A 16,622-nucleotide genomic window follows, 5' to 3' on the forward strand; every position below is an offset into this window, starting at 1 on the left:
TGACTTTACGGCTGATTAACCGGCACCACTGACTTGCTACTTTCTGAACGTTTTGGTTGGCTGCTTGGTCGTGTGGTGTGTGGAACTGAACTGTCGATCGAAGGTTCAAGTCCTGCCCACCACCTTTCCCCGTCGTCCTGTGTGGTATGTGGAACTGAACTGTCGATCGAAGGTTCAAGCCCTGCCCACCACCTTCCCCCGTCGTCTTGTTGGGTATGTAATTATGTTGGGTATGTAATCTGAAGGAACATTACAAACGTGTAACATATTTTACAGTCGCTACATTTACTTCCACCATATAACTTCCGGTCTACACTTCAAGTGGATGACTTCCACCATTCAACAAAAAAATGGTAAACAAGAATATGAATAGAAGCACAGACATACCGATACTTTAGAAATTAACAACACAAGTGTCATGAATGACTTTCAGTCTATGATGAGGTTGTCATCTCCAAGTAGTCAGCATTGAAGAAACAACAAAGAGGGCAAGGGAATGTCGAAAACCAGAGGTGTTTCCGCAGTATTAGAGTACTACAAAGCTATGAACCAGTGTTAATGCTTGGTCGTTGGGTTGTAGCGCCACACAGCTAGTCCAGCTAAACATTTGTTGGGTTGTAGCTACACACAGCAAGTCCAACTAAACATTTGTTGGGTTGTAGCTACACACAGCAAGTCCAACTAAACATTTGTTGGGTTGTAGCTCCACACAGCAAGTCCAACTAAACATTTGTTGGGTTGTAGCTACACACAGCAAGTCCAACTAAACATTTGTTGGGTTGTAGCTCCACACAGCTAGTCCAGCTAAACATTTGTTGGGTTGTAGCTACACACAGCAAGTCCAACTAAACATTTGTTGGGTTGTAGCTACACACAGCTAGTCCAGCTAAACATTTGTTGGGTTGTAGCTACACACAGCAAGTCCAGCTAAACATTTGTTGGGTTGTAGCTCCACACAGCTAGTCCAGCTAAACATTTGTTGGGTTGTAGCTCCACACAGCTAGTCCAACTAAACATTTGTTGGGTTGTAGCTCCACACAGCTAGTCCAGCTAAACATTTGTTGGGTTGTAGCTCCACACAGCTAGTCCAACTAAACATTTGTTGGGTTGTAGCTCCACACAGCTAGTCCAGCTAAACATTTGTTGGGTTGTAGCTCCACACAGCTAGTCCAGCTAAACATTTGTTGGGTTGTAGCTCCACACAGCTAGTCCAGCTAAACATTTGTTGGGTTGTAGCGCCACACAGCTAGTCCAGCTAAACATTTGTTGGGTTGTAGCTACACACAGCTAGTCCAGCTAAACATTTGTTGGGTTGTAGCTACACACAGCTAGTCCAGCTAAACATTTGTTGGGTTGTAGCTCCACACAGCTAGGCCAACTAAATATTTGTTGGGTTGTAGCTCCACACAGCTAGTCCAGCTAAACATTTGTTGGGTTGTAGCTCCACACAGCTAGTCCAACTAAACATTTGTTGGGTTGTAGCTCCACACAGCTAGTCCAGCTAAACATTTGTTGGGTTGTAGCTCCACACAGCTAGTCCAGCTAAACATTTGTTGGGTTGTAGCTCCACACAGCTAGTCCAACTAAACATTTGTTGTGTTGTAGCGTCACACAGCTAGTCCAGCTAAACATTTGTTGGGTTGTAGCTCCACACAGCTAGTCCAACTAAACATTTGTTGGGTTGTAGCTACACACAGCTAAACATTTGTTGGGTTGTAGCTCCACACAGCTAGTCCAGCTAAACATTTGTTGGGTTGTAGCTCCACACAGCTAGTCCAACTAAACATTTGTTGTGTTGTAGCGCCACACAGCTAGTCCAGCTAAACATTTGTTGGGTTGTAGCTCCACACAGCTAGTCCAGCTAAACATTTGTTGGGTTGTACCTACACACAGCTAGTCCAGCTAAACATTTGTTGGGTTGTAGCTCCACACAGCTAGTCCAGCTAAACATTTGTTGTTGGCCAAAAACGTTTTCTTGCATTCTTCACTGCAGAAACGCATTCTCATGACATCTACAGCTCATTAGTAATCAGTGGGGTTCGGGGCGAAGCCCCGACGTCAAATGCGTTTTCTTACATTCTTCACTGCAGAAACGCATTTCCCTGACATCTACAGCTCATTATTCATCCTTTTAAAAAAGGAACTTTTGAAAAATGTTTTACTTGAAAAATATTCTAATATAAATGTATAGGCCTTTACTATATTGCAAATAAAACGATTAGAAGATACCCCACATAGTTAGATTATGGCTTTGAGGATCGCCGGCGAAAAAAAAGCTAGAAAAATAATATTTATAAGAAAAAAAGCTCATTTGTAAGTTATACATTTATTTCAATAGGCATGTTTGTAACTTTGTTTTGTTACAGAACTCTAATCTAAAGCTCTAACAAAAAGTTTCTGAAGTAGGAGGAGAAATGAAGTGGGCCAATTAGATTTGTTTTTGCATTTTTAGGATTCAAGCATAAATTGTGAGCTATAGTCCCAAATTTAACTAGAAAAATTGTAGATTTTGTAAAGGTTGGAAAAAGGCGGATTGGAAAAGAATATTTGAGTTCCAAACACATCTCAATCGTTACTCTTCTACTGAGAAATTTGGTATGAATTCTAAATTTTCCAAAGCAAAGTCTTTCGTTAAAAAATTATGATAAAAAATGATGAAATTACATAAACTCTGTCGCCATATTTAACTATTCTGTTTTAAAACATCGTGTTTTCGTCTGGAAAAAGAGGGGCTGTAGAGTGAAAACAATTAATCCTCGCTCCTTTTTATAATATTTGCTAATGATTGCATTCGGCATTAAAGAATAGTGGTGGGGCGACTCGATATAAAAATTTAATTTATAGCATATATACATAATATTAGTGACAGATTAAACAAAAAATTGTAATATCTTAACTATAAAACAAAAAAGGAAAAATATTGTTTTGTTCGATGGGCGGGAGGCGATTGCATGAATCGCCCCTCCCACCTGGTACAACCCTTTTTCATTTTATAATTACTTATGATAAAATTTGAGATTAGAGTGTGGTGCGACATAATATACTAATGGGTCACATATCAATACGTAGCTTATATTATATAGATATTCAACTTATTTTGTTCACAAATTATGATTTCCCCATAAAAGTATGACCGCCGCCCCACCACACTCAAAGGGCTTAGGTGGGAAGGGCAATAGAGGTATTCGCTCCCCCCCCCCAATCGGCCAACAGGTTAACGACATAATATAAAGATCGGTTAAAACACCAATAGCAAGTTTTAATCATATAAATGTTTAATTGATATTTTTACAATGATTTGATTTCTACAATTACATTGGACCCCCCCCCACTCGAAAGTTTATGGAAAAGGGGGGGGGGCGGGATTGATGCCATCACCCCCTCCCGGGTCGGCCGAGTGGGGGGGGGGGGGGCTGCGATCGCACCTACCGCCCCCCCCCCCCGGATCCGCCAGTGTTGTAGACGTATTACATTCTTAGTATAAACTTGAACAGACTTCTTTTTAATCAAACTTGAATTTAAACTTTTATTTATAAATATACATGGATTCAACTTGACATGAATAACAAATCTCGTAGTAACAAATTATAACACACTACAAAAAAGCAATTCTTTACTGTCTCGCGTCTCTCATTTGCCTCTCGTTCAACTCTCAAACAATTGACTTCTAGTAACCTCCGTTACGACAGACCATTTAGTGGTTTTATCAGAAACCCGTCAGCAAAAAATACGCATAGTATTTATACGTAATTCTTTTTTAGCAGCCTCCGAGAGGGGAAAAGACGCTATTAGTTTTGTGTGAAATGTATGTCCGTCCGTCAGTCCGTCCCGTTTAGATCTCGTAAACTAGAAAAGTTCTGATGCAACGGCCACTTTTTTCTTTTCTAAAAGAGAAAAATCTAATTTTTTAAATCACTTATGCAAGCAGTTTTTTCATAAAAATAAACCACTTTTACAACTATTCTCTATTAATAGTAACAAACACGTGAGGCTTTTTGGTAGGGAAAATGACAATTTACCATATTTTTAACATATTTATGCAAATGATTTTAGACTTTTTATTTAAAAAAAATATTTTTTTTTACATTTGTATTGCTACGTTCTGTAAGTTTTGTCCTACTAACTACTACGTTTACCCTAAAAAAATGCTTAGTTTTTTTAAAGAGAAAAAAATCTATTTAGTATGCTTATAAGTTGAACATAATTTAAAACAACAACTAATAAGTAATTTTTCATATTATCTCGTGAACTGCTATATGGCATAACCGAAAAACACAACTAAAGGAATTTTTTTTTTTTACGAAAATGTTTTTTTTTTTTTTTTTTAAGGATTTGAATAAGAGATTGACCCTTTACAAAACAATTAGATCAATTAGATATTTATTATAAGACATCAGTTCGGCTAGGTTCGCATTTAATTTCACATTCACTTTCACCTATCCTTTGGTCTGCTGGGCCGCTGGGGCACCACACAAGATCTGTCAACCTTCTTTCTCCATTCTTCTCTGTCATTTGTCTTTGATAGAATTTAATTATGATGTTCTTTCTGAAAATATTGATACCTGCCTTTTTACCTGCCTGGGTAGACCACTTCGGGTGCCGATTTTGAGTTTGTGTTTACACAAAAACTGTCTTTGTAACCTTGTTTTTTGTTAATTTTTACAAAGCATTTCAACAAATCATCGCGTTTTCCATGCTCACCAGATTACTAATATCGGAATTTGCAAAAATGCGCCCGCTTTAACCAAGCAGCATCATTGATGACTGTGTTCTGAACAAATTTGTATCGCTGTCCCATTTTTACTTTAAAAAATCCTATAGTGATGTTATAAAAACAAAGAAATTAAAACAATGTAGCTGGCATTTCAAGTAAATATATATATATATATATATATGTTTTTGCAATAGCAAGGGTTTGAATTAGTCCTAGAACTTTATCTATTGTTCTATATATTTAGATCTAGATTTATGTCTGCTGTGATTTAGACTCCATGTAGACTATCGTCACTAAATCTACCTAATAATAATATGGTCTAGCCTTAAATAGATCTATATACCTATTTAAAGTAATACTTAGAAACTGATTAAAGGTGTAGATCTAGTTTCTATAACATAAATCCACTCTTTCTACTAAAACATACAAACTTCAGAGGTAATATATTAGGTAGCTAGTTAAGAAAGACAAACCGTTAACTATTAAATTGAATTTGCTGATAGCCAGAAACAAAATACGTTTGAGAAGATTTCTTCCATGCCTTCTCTGCCTGACCAACACATATACACACAGCTACACACACAGACATACACACAGCTACACACACATACACACACAGCTACACACACAATGACTACATGTACTTCACTTTTGTTTATGGTGCCTCACTGTATTGGCAGTGACGAATCAGGAAACCAGTCAATGTCAGAAGTGGTGGATGAGATTAATAATTGTACAGGTCGTGTCGTGTAACATTCACTCCGGACTGTTTGGTTGAACAAGTTTCCTTCAGAATTGAACATTCTTACATCTAAACCTAAACCTCTCGCATGACGACTTGGGATGTTGGGGGCTGGGCTCGAACACTGCACCTTCAAGACGACAGTCCAGAGCGCATAACACAAGACCACTAAGCCATCCACGATGTTTCGGATTTCAAAACTGCCCGCTGCCATCACCTGCCTTCAATCCCTCCATCAATCACCTGTCATCACCTGCCATCAATCATCTGCAATCACCTGCCATCAGTCACCTGCTATCAATTATCTGCCATCCTCTGCCATCAATCAGCTGCCATCACCTACAATCAATCACCTGCTATCACCTGCTATCATTCACCTGCCATACTTCATGAGTCTTGGACTAGGACAAAAACTAAAATTAACAGAACTCAAAAAGCATGCTAAGAAAATAAAAAGAAAACATTTCTTTCAAAACCCATGTTTATTCGTTGAAGCTGTGTAGCTCACTTTCCAGATTCTAGAAAATGATTTGCTCTCGTAAAATTGCGAAATTTAGACATTCTCATTTCTGTTACTCTTCGTAAGGAAACCCACTCATTTGATAATGTTTTACTGTAATTTCTCAAATATAAGTTATATTCAGTACTCAATGTAATGGAAGACACTACATTCTACTTTTAAAACCATATATGCCAGGACTCAAGATCACAACCAATCTGTAGGCCAAATAGCTAATTATAATTTGCATTTTTTTTTAGAGCTAACGAAGGTGGAAAATTAATTGAACAGAGGGCCCCTTTTGACATCAAGTTGTTAAACATTGACAGGAATAACACAAAAACAAGATGACTTACTGTATTGGAAAGGATGGTAAAGCTCTCCGAGTTGTGGGGCCTGACTATGTCCATCACTACCCTACGTTTAAGAGAGTTCAACTAGCCGCTGTGAAAGAGAAGTTGTATAATCCGAATTTACCAACATTGAGGCATGAGGACAGGGATAATGTAAGTGAAAGTAGAATTACTTCGCCCAGGGATTAGTGTAGTTGCAATAAAGCAAGTAGTAGCCTCACAGATGCCTATGCTACTCGAGCCGCTTTTCGGTGTTTTAAAATAACAAAAGAAAATTACTCTGGTTGCCACTAAAACCAATATCACACTGATTTGAGATTGAACTACGGGACTATGACTATTGAAAGTTAAATATATATATGTATGTATATATTTATCTATTTTATGCAGAATGTGCATATTTAGGGAATAGTGGGAATAATAAAAGCTATTGCAGACGTGAATGACTATAGTGTACACTTTGGTAGTTAAAAGTAACGGAATAAGTAAGATAAAGCAAATTAAGTGAAGTTGTTCCCCTTCCAGATCTTGTGAGCTATGGGGCAGATGATGTAAATGTCATCTGTTGTCCACGGTTAACGAGGGTGTTATGTGGCCAGCTTGACGACTAACGGCCTTTACTTTTACCAACTAATGTCATTAGAGCTGGGTGGACTCAGAGGCACCTAAGGATCTCGAAATAAAAAATTTCAATCTTCACCAGTGAATTGAACCCCCCCCCCCCCCAAACGTTAAGTGAGATAAGGAAATGTGGTAAAATAAAATCTTAAGTGTGTGTATTTTTAATCTCATGTCATTTTAATTAGGCTCTATAAGGATATCAAACTCAACATTTTTTTCATTACATAAAGATTTATAGATGTAGACCGTTTTGACATGTAACTAACAACGAACTCGATGTGGCCTTAGAATGTAAATACACACTAACTCGGGACATGGAAGAAATATGGAACCGACTCTATTGTCAGGAGCTTTTATAAGGAAATCGGTAACACCCTAGTTAAGAAACGAGGAACACAAAACTCTATACCAGCAGTTCTCAGCCTTTTATGCTCGGCGACCCCTTTTTACAATCCCCTACTCTGCCGCGACCCCCCCCCCCCCCCGCACACATACACAGCAATAGAAGAATAGACAATAACAATTCTATATTTTCGATGGTCTTTGGCGACCCCTGGCAAATCGTCAATCGACACTCAAGGGGGTCGCGACCCACGGGTTGATAACCCCTGCTCTATACCATTATATATAGTAGTTCCCGCCAATGGAGTGCTTCCGTATCTCTGACTTACTTTAATGCTATGTCACGTGGTTATAGTCTTACAAAGAGAACAATGGCTATATCTGTAATTAGTAGACTAGTAGACACGAACAAACTTCCTGGCCTGTGTAGGTGCTCACTTTATTCAGGTTGGATCGTCCCTATATATAAGCCTATAAGGCAGGGGCGGACTGGCTATACGGGCTTTCAGGCAAATGCCCGCTGGGCCGGTAACCAAATGGGCCTGTAGGGCCATCGAAAGGCATCCTTTTAGGGCCAACTCACTTAGCGATCAAAAAGCAACATAAAGCCTATACTTCTTTTAAAGATATAAAGTTCACTGTACGCATGCGTACAGTTATCGATACATTATCAGATTTAACATAATGATTATGAGGACAGGTATGATTGGAGGCCCATCAAATCATATGCAATTTGTGGGCCTCACTGTATAGAAATGCCCGGGCCGATTTTGACACCCAGTCCGCCCCTGCTATAAGGCTTTCAGTGTCCCCATTCTCTGTTAGCTAGCGCATTCTTTCGACATGTCAGCATTGTGGGTTACTGGGTTACAATAACAAGACGGGCCTGACAAAACAATAACACTTACCGTCACTTTATCTTCCTATGATTAGATGAAGATCTAAATCTAGTACTAGATCTAGACACTTCTTATCTATGCCTAGATCTAGTAGATGTACTTAAACAATCATATCAATTGGTGAATAGTTGCAACATTTTTTTTCATTACATAAAGATTTATAGATCTAGACCGTTTTCACATGTAAATAACAACCAAATCGATGTGGCCTTATAATGTATATACACACTAACACGGGACATGGAAGAAGTAGGGAACGACTCCATTGTCAGGAGTTTCTATAACCAAATTGGTAACACCCTAGTTAAAAAAACGACGGTCTAATGCCAGGTGATATTGAAGCTTACTCCTTGAAATTCGACTGTTGCCAGGTAATAGGTAGGCTGAGTGATGAACACTGCAAGACCACCACCTGCTGCACGCCACGTGACTTCGCAGAAACGGAAATGAATGCATTTAAGCCCCCTGTGGAGCGAATGCATTGCCTGGACATCACCAGGACTGGCCGAGCTGTCTCAAACATGTATTTCACACCCCAGGAAGTCCAGGTTGGTCCACTGTAATAGTGACAGGTAGACAATTAAGTGGTTAAGCTATTGACCAAATAGCAATGTCGTTTTACTAATTACGGTCGATCTAATAATAAACAAGGCGGGAACAAATTGGAAGACACAAAATATAATAAATATTAAAAAAAAAAACACAAAGCTTATATAAGAGCTTCGCATTTAAAGCCATATATCTTAATACTTTAAGATTTATTTTCTCTTTTCTATATGAAACCAAATTAATTAATTACTACTATTTGATTAGATTAAGTAAATTTCCCCATTCAGACCTAGCGATCTATATGTCAGATGATGAAAAGGACATCTGTTTCTGTGGCCCACGGATAACAAGAGTGTCATGTGGGAGCACAACGACCAACCACCTGTCAGGTACCCATTAGAGCGGGGTGGACCAGGAGTTTCCCAAAGCTCCCGAAGTTAAAAATCCCAGTCTTCACCTGGATTCGAACCCAGACCTCCGGTTCGAAAGCCAAGCACTTTACAGCTCAACCACGGCGCCTCCACTATTTGATTAACTTGTTATGACATGATTAGGAATTAGTTATTTGTTTCGGGAATAGGGTAAAGTTTTACTTAGCGACGATGACGTAAAGTGGGTTAAAAAACAAGAAAGCTCTAAGTGACGCTAAAAGAAGACGCTTCTTGTAGAGCAGTAGAATAGATACGGATTTACGGACATAGCTGACATCGGACGATTCCCTTCTTGATTATTAAATATCTTTATAGAACAACATCAGCGTCGACTATATATTTGATTGTTTCGGCCTTTCGCCGGTGTTACTGAAGTAGTTGAGTTCAGCGTTACTTCCAGTCAGATCTACATAGACATATTGCCAAGAATCAACACCGCGCGGAGGCCTTAACAAACTAATTGGTTAATTTTTTAAATTATTATTATTAATTCATGTTTTGAAAGGAACAACGGATATAATTGTGCGAAGTTTCAACTTGATCAGAAGAACTGGAAAGCGGGAGAGATAACGTGTCCAGTCTTGTAGGGCCTAGGTTTTTAAAGCTAAGTCCTTCTGAGACACTTACAATAATAACACAGTTCTTCATTGGTCAGAAAGCTTCCTTGGCCTGGGCCAAGTTTGTGGAGAGATCTAATGTCCAGGCAGCCAATGTGCAGAAACATCTCTACCCACATGTTCAAGACCAAAATTATCATTTTGATGGGGCAGCTGTCAGAATCATCAAGCCGGAAATTAGAAACAGGAGGTAAAGAAACGAAGATTGCTACCTATAGAACCAATAAACATTTTGCAACGTATCAGTCTAATAAACAGATTCTACCCATTAATCAAATCAAAATTTTGCAACGTATCAGTCTAATAAACAGATTCTACCCATTAATCAAATCAAAATTTTGCAACGTATCAGTCTAATAAACAGATTCTACCCATTAATCAAATCAAAATTTTGCAACGTATCAGTCTAATAAACAGATTCTCCCATTAATCAAATAAAAATTTTGCAACGTATCAGTCTAATAAACAGATTCTACCCATTAATCAAATCAAAATTTTACAACGTATCAGTCTAATAAACAGATTCTCCCATTAATCAAATAAAAATTTTGCAAACTATAAGTCCAATAAAATGAATGCCGACTATTAGTCCATAATCATTCCTGTTCTTGATCTTTTCATTCCTGTTCTTGATCTTTTCATTTTTGATCTGATCTTTTCATTCCTGTTCTTGATCTTTTCATTCCTTTTCTTGATCTTTTCATTTCTGTTTTTTTATTTTTATTTTCTATTCTTGATCTTTTCATTCCTGTTCTTGATCTTTTCATGCCTTTTCTTGATCTTTTCATTCCTGTTCTTGATCTTTTCATTTTTGATCTGATCTTTTCATTTTTGATCTGATCTTTTCATTCCTGTTCTTGATCTTTTCATTTCTGTTCTTGATCTTTTCATTCCTGTTCTTGATCTTTTCATTCCTTTTCTTGATCTTTTCATTTCTGTTTTTTATTTTTATTTTCTATTTTTGATCTTTTCATTCCTGTTCTTGATCTTTTCATTTTTGATCTGATCTTTTTATTCCTGTTCTTGACCATTTCATTCTTTTTCTTGATATTTTCATTTCTGTTCTTGATCTTTTCATTCCTGTTCTTGATCTTTTCATTCCTGTTCTTGATCTTTTCATTCCTGTTCTTGATCTTTTCATTCCTATTCTTGATCTTTTCATTTTTGATCTGATCTTTTCATTCCTGTTCTTGATCTTTTCATTCCTGTTCTTGATGTTTTCATTCCTGTTCTTGATCTTTTCATTTCTGTTCTTGGTGTTTTCATTCCTGTTCTTGATCTTTTCATTTCTGTTCTTGATGTTTTCATTCCTGTTCTTGATCTTTTCATTTCTGTTCTTGATGTTTTCATTCCTTTTCTTGATCTTTTCATTTCTGTTCTTGATGTTTTCATTCCTGTTCTTGATCTTTTCATTTCTGTTCTTGATGTTTTCATTCCTGTTCTTGATCTTTTCATTTCTGTTCTTGATCTTTTCATTTCTGTTCTTGATCTTTTCATTTCTGTTCTTGATCTTTTCATTTCTGTTCTTGATGTTTTCATTCCTTTTCTTGATCTTTTCATTTCTGTTCTTGATGTTTTCATTCCTGCTTTTTGATCCCTCTGTCCTCAGGCAGACGTTCCAGTGTGAACCCCAGATGGACCCCAACGGGTATCACCAAGGCCAGCCTACCCCTGCCAACACCAATAGCAGATATAGGCACGCGCATCCCACCTTCTACCGCAATATGTCTGGTCAGGTGTGGATGAACCCTTCCGGCAGGCCCGAGCACTATGACCCTCTGGTGCAAGGCCATTGAGTTCATGGTCGAGGCATACTTTGGGGAAAGGGGAGACCACGGATAAACGGTCAATGTTAATGTGAATGAGTGAGGTTCTCATAAAGGAAAGCAGATAGGAATTACATTTTAGAGCCAACATGTAACATCTTTAAAACCTAAAGCACTAAAAATACAAAGACAGAAGTAGAAAAGTTTTTTGTTGTTCATTCTGCTTGTTTCATTGTCCAGGCCTTTGTTTTCACCACACGTGACCTAATTATTTGTTACCATCACTCCATAGCAAATACCTTAATAAAATTGTGATGTAATGGTTAGATACCATTGATGAGGGGGAGGGGGGAGATTATAGACCTGATCAAGCTGACACCTTTTTCCTTTGTTGTTGTTTCTGTTTGATATGCGCATGGAAGTGTTTATACTTTTTTTTATACTTTATTTATTTATTGGACTGTATAGTTGGATGCATTACTTTTTACTTTTATTTGTTTATTAGAAATTTACGCCTTATTCAATTTGTATGCCGAATAAATGTTCAGATGAAACACACATGCTAAATGTTCGACTAGAACTTAGCCTTTGTTAATAATTATGGTGTGTTCTAATTCGCTTGGATTTCAAACAATGTTCGTCAATGTAAGCCAAAGCACTAACTGACTCACTCACTCACCTATAGTTTCACACTTGGAGTGGATGCAATAATATTGGAGATTTTCATACAATTCAGGACAACTATAAATAGTACGATTTGTTGGTGTATCCGCTGTACACACTAAATGAAGTCTGGATCAGTTTTTGAAAAGCTAGACAATATTTTTTTTTACACTTTTTAGCAGCACAGAATTACATTTTCCTAGCTCTCCATTTCTAGCTTAATATAAACTTGAAATGTAGGAAGCATTAGACTCTCACTCTATGACAGTGACACAACTCAAAACTTAGTTCAAAACAAATAGGCAACTAAGTAGCAGAGTTAATGGATCAACTGGGATCAAACGAAAACTTCTCAAACATATAAAATTTACTTTAATAATTTCTTTAATAAATTAGAATTAGATCTAGATGTAAACTATGCAGATAGTGTCTATCTAAAATAGAAAATGATGTCAACTATGTTTGTTTAGCTACAATTATAGCATTGGTATCTCTCTAATACGCTATACTTGGCTGAAAAGAATAGCATTGCATTAAAAAACTGGATCTAGACATTTATTAGCAAGTTGTTACTAATCAGAATATATGAAGTTTCATAATATCATCGAACTTATAAAATAGGGTATATTAGACACCCGTAATGTAATAGTTCATTATAGAACTATCACCTTCATCATTTGAGTGAGGGCTTGAGAGGCTCAAATCCTCTCTTGCAAAAGCCTGGACAGAAAGCCTGCTGTTTTGCGTAGTGCATACGTGTCACCATACAGGTAGAGAATTTTGGTTTTCCAGACCTGTCGAGACGGAGATCAGCAAGTCTGGGGCAGTCAAACAGAATATGAGGCACGGTTTGATCTTTTTCCCCGCAGCAGGGGTACCGTGAATCAAAATTTGGCCATAGCCGTGATTAATATGAGCCAACAGGACAATGCCCTGTCCTTCACTGGGCTATAATATCTTACTCAGGCCTGGACAGGCTCCACCAGGGGCGGACTGGTTATATTTGCATTCGGGCAAATGCCCGGTGGGCCGGTACCTAAATGGGCCGGTAGAACCACAGTTATCATCTTTTTTTTTTAAATCACGTCTGTTTTATAAGATAAGGGCCGCATAGATGTCACTTCGGCACGTATTAAATTGTGGAATGTTTTCTAGTATTCTCTTACAAAAGAGGCCCTCTGAGTGAAGAATTTATATTCACTGTATGCATGTTTACAGCTATCGATACATTATCAAACTTGACAGAATGATTTTGAGGACATTTTGACCTAGAATTGGATGTCCATCATATAATATACTATTTACGGGCCGGACGAAATAAAGATGCCCGGGCCGATTTTGACACCCAGTCCGACCCTGGGCTCCACCAGGGTAAGTGCGGTCAGGGCGTCTCATGCGCTCCCAGACTCCACGGGCTTTTTGGAAATTGTCCCAGCACTCAAACCACTTGTCCATTTCTGTTTTCTTTTTATAATTATAGCCAGAGCATGATGAAGACTCACAGCCTGTTCGGTGTTTAATAACTATTGGCTAGTGCATTAATTAAAAAAACACTAAGAATTTTAGCATTTTTTTTTAAATTCAGTTGGCAGCATTAAGGGTCAGTTTAATGTCCTTTACATTTTTTTTTAGTTAAACTTGAAAACCTGCAATGAAAAATTAACCTGTTATTATTTACCATCTAAGCTGAAGAACCAAACACCTCTCGTGATCGATATGTCAAGCGCTCTGTTTTCCTAATTCGATCATTTGCTATTGTTTTTTTTTATCTGTCACAATACGTTGTCATTAAGCCGAATGTTGAATAGTACACAAATCATACTTTCTTCAAAGCACGCACACTTTAGACATATTATAAAACACATTTTGCTTTTCATTTTCCCAAAATGGGAAGTAACTGCACCAATGTGTTTGCATATATGTATACATGTGTGTATGTGTGTGTGTACACGAAGTTGTACATTAATTGAGGTGTTAAAAAGAATATTATAATGACTAGATCATTAGTATTCACCGAACGATAAAACGCTAATGCATTTGAGATGTCTGCCTGTCTGTCTCAAAATTTCTTTCTTTCTTTCTTTCTTTTTATCTATCTCTTCCACCCCTCTCTCACTTTCAAACTCTCTCTCTTTACACTCTCTCACCTTCTTTCTTTATATCCTCTACTTATCTCTCTTCCCACACACACTCTCTCTCTCTCAAACATACTCTCACACACGTACAGGCATAAAAAAGGGATGTAATTTATCATTTATTACAAGCAACAAAGAAATAAAATGTTAATCTCCCTTAGCTGTATTAAATCGTTTTTTTTTTTTAGTTCAAGAATTCTCTCTCCTCTTATTAGTCAGCTTTCTTTGGTTCTAGTGTCACACGAGTAGGCTAAATGCTGGACTTGTTAGTCAGCTTTCTTTGGCTATAGTGTCACACGAGCAGGCTAAATGCTGGACTTGTTAGTCAGCTTTCTTTGGCTATAGTGTCACACGAGCAGGCTAAATGCTGGACATGTTAGTCAGCTTTCTTTGGCTATAGTGTCACGAGAGCAGGCTAAATGCTGGACTTGTTAGTCAGCTTTCTTTGGCTATAGTGTCACACGAGCAGGCTAAATGCTGGACTTGTTAGTCAGCTTTCTTTGGCTATAGTGTCACAAGAGCAGGCTAAATGCTGGACTTCTTAGTCAGAAGTTTGTTGCCTGACTAGAGCTAATTTGAAACTTCAGTTTATAGCCATTTAAACACAATTCTTAGCGATAGTAAAGAGTTACAGTAACAAGAGGGATACAATTCCAGAAAGTCGAAATAAATTCCCCGTAAATCATGAGGTTTAATGATGGAATCAAAGAAAAGAGGCGTGGTCGCTTAGCAAGGGGTCTCGGGTTTGAATCCCGACTCGAGCAGAGGTGTATCTGTTGAGCACCTAAAGACAGCACGGAAAGCACAGTATCCCAGATACTCCCCCCCCCCAACCAGTCCACAAAAGAGATTGGACCATAGAGCATCGCTATAAGAATAAAAGATGCGCAATATAAAGACATTCTTCGTTTTTAATTCACGCTCTTAATTAAATGTGTAGGCCTATAACTGGAGAAAGCCAAATATACATTTTGTAGAAACTTTGTGAAGTGAACATTACATTACTAAGTGAAGCAAACATTACGTTACTAAGTGTGGTGAACATTACATTACTAAGTGTAGTGAACATTACATTACTAAGTGTAGTGAACATTACGCTACTAAGTGTAGTGAACATTACATTACTAAGTGAAGTGAACATTACGTTACTTAGTGAAGTAAACATTACGTTACTAAGTGTAGTGAACATTACATTACTAAGTGTAGTAAACATTACATTACTAAGTGAAGTGAACATTACATTACTAAGTGAAGTGAACATTACGTTACTAAGTGTAGTGAACATTACATTACTAAGTGTAGTGAACATTACATTACTAAGTGTAGTGAACATTACGTTACTAAGTGTAGTGAACATTACGTTACTAAGTGTAGTGAACATTACGTTACTAAGTGAAGTGAACATTACGTTACTAAGTGTAGTGAACATTACATTACTAAGTGTAGTGAACATTACGTTACTAAGTGTAGTGAACATTACGTTACTAAGTGTAGTGAAAATTCGATTTATCTCTTCTGGTTCTTTCGCTTCGTCGGACCTTTTTTTTTTTTTATTTCTAGCTACAACCTTCCCAGGCTTAGGTTGACGAAACAGAAAGCCGCCATCAGTACATCAAATTGTATAAAACCAACCGAAGAATTTATTTTCAAACAAGTGTACGTTCTTTTCAAACTTACGCCGTTTTCTGCTAACTTTATCAATGAATAACAATTAGTCTCTTTTTTTTTTTTCTAAATCAACAACCTGCCATCACGTGCCATACATTAACATCTGTTACGTTACGACCAGATGTGAAACTCACCATTGCCCTGTGCATTCGTGGAAGTGCAAAGTGTGGCCTACACATAAGTCAACGATTGGCGTAGAATTGAGCCTCACACTTCAGACTCGGACCTACTCTTGCATGTGTTGAATTTTGACTTTGTTTGAATTATTCAGGTCTGCTAGGCTTACACGCTCTATTCTGATTGGTTGATGTGCCTACTTCATCAAAGGTAAGCTCTTCTTTCTGTACCAACAGTTTCACTTTTAGAAGCTGGGCCGTAAACAGGAACACAAGAATACCAAGAGAGTTTTTGTAAAATTACACGTGAACTCTTAGGCGGACCTTGCGGGTCAGACCTATTATACCCAAGCGCAAGCGAACACTTAAATAGCATTCACAACAATGACTATCAACCTATATCGGATCTTTGTGAATAACAGGAGAAATACATACATTTAATTGATTACTCACATAGACTGTCAATGAGGCAATGGAAGAACTATATATTTATATAAAGGTTTTGTA

General features: G+C 37.6%; 2 protein-coding genes across 4 annotated transcripts in view; both read left to right on the top strand.

Moving 5' to 3' along the window:
- Window positions 1-4,741: 4,741 nt before the first annotated feature.
- On the top strand, window positions 4,742-12,105 carry LOC106063523 (testis, prostate and placenta-expressed protein-like). Of its 3 annotated transcripts, none has more exons than XM_056014855.1 (5): window positions 4,742-4,869; window positions 6,216-6,461; window positions 8,542-8,718; window positions 9,806-9,957; window positions 11,377-12,105. In XM_056014855.1, the coding sequence occupies exons 2-5, from the start codon at window positions 6,303-6,305 to the stop codon at window positions 11,561-11,563; spliced, it is 675 nt and encodes a 224-aa protein (XP_055870830.1). In that variant the 5' UTR covers window positions 4,742-4,869; window positions 6,216-6,302; the 3' UTR covers window positions 11,564-12,105. The 3 variants fall into 3 exon arrangements, with proteins under 3 accessions (XP_055870830.1, XP_055870832.1, XP_055870831.1); XM_056014857.1 differs by having other exon boundaries at window positions 9,810-9,957; XM_056014856.1 differs by having other exon boundaries at window positions 4,752-4,869; window positions 6,285-6,461.
- Window positions 12,106-16,168: 4,063 nt separating this feature from the next.
- Window positions 16,169-16,622, top strand: part of LOC106070896 (uncharacterized) — a 36,149-nt gene continuing 35,695 nt past the window's right edge. The window contains exon 1 of the mRNA XM_056014229.1: window positions 16,169-16,326. The gene's annotated coding sequence lies outside the window, so the exon portion shown is untranslated. The remainder of the gene's footprint in view (window positions 16,327-16,622) is intronic.

This window comes from Biomphalaria glabrata, chromosome 16, assembly GCF_947242115.1.
Source record: "Biomphalaria glabrata chromosome 16, xgBioGlab47.1, whole genome shotgun sequence".
Lineage (NCBI taxonomy): Eukaryota > Metazoa > Mollusca > Gastropoda > Planorbidae > Biomphalaria > Biomphalaria glabrata.

What these genes read in the sequence shown, in the direction of transcription:
- LOC106063523 (XM_056014855.1), top strand. Translation starts at nt 6,303, where the DNA reads ATGACTTACTGTATTGGAAAGGATGGTAAAGCTCTCCGAGTTGTGGGG. An exon ending in GGCATGAGGACAGGGATAAT is followed by an intron (nt 6,462 to 8,541) that starts GTAAGTGAAAGT and finishes GACTGTTGCCAG; the next exon opens with GTAATAGGTAGGCTGAGTGA. An exon ending in CCGGAAATTAGAAACAGGAG is followed by an intron (nt 9,958 to 11,376) that starts GTAAAGAAACGA and finishes CTCTGTCCTCAG; the next exon opens with GCAGACGTTCCAGTGTGAAC.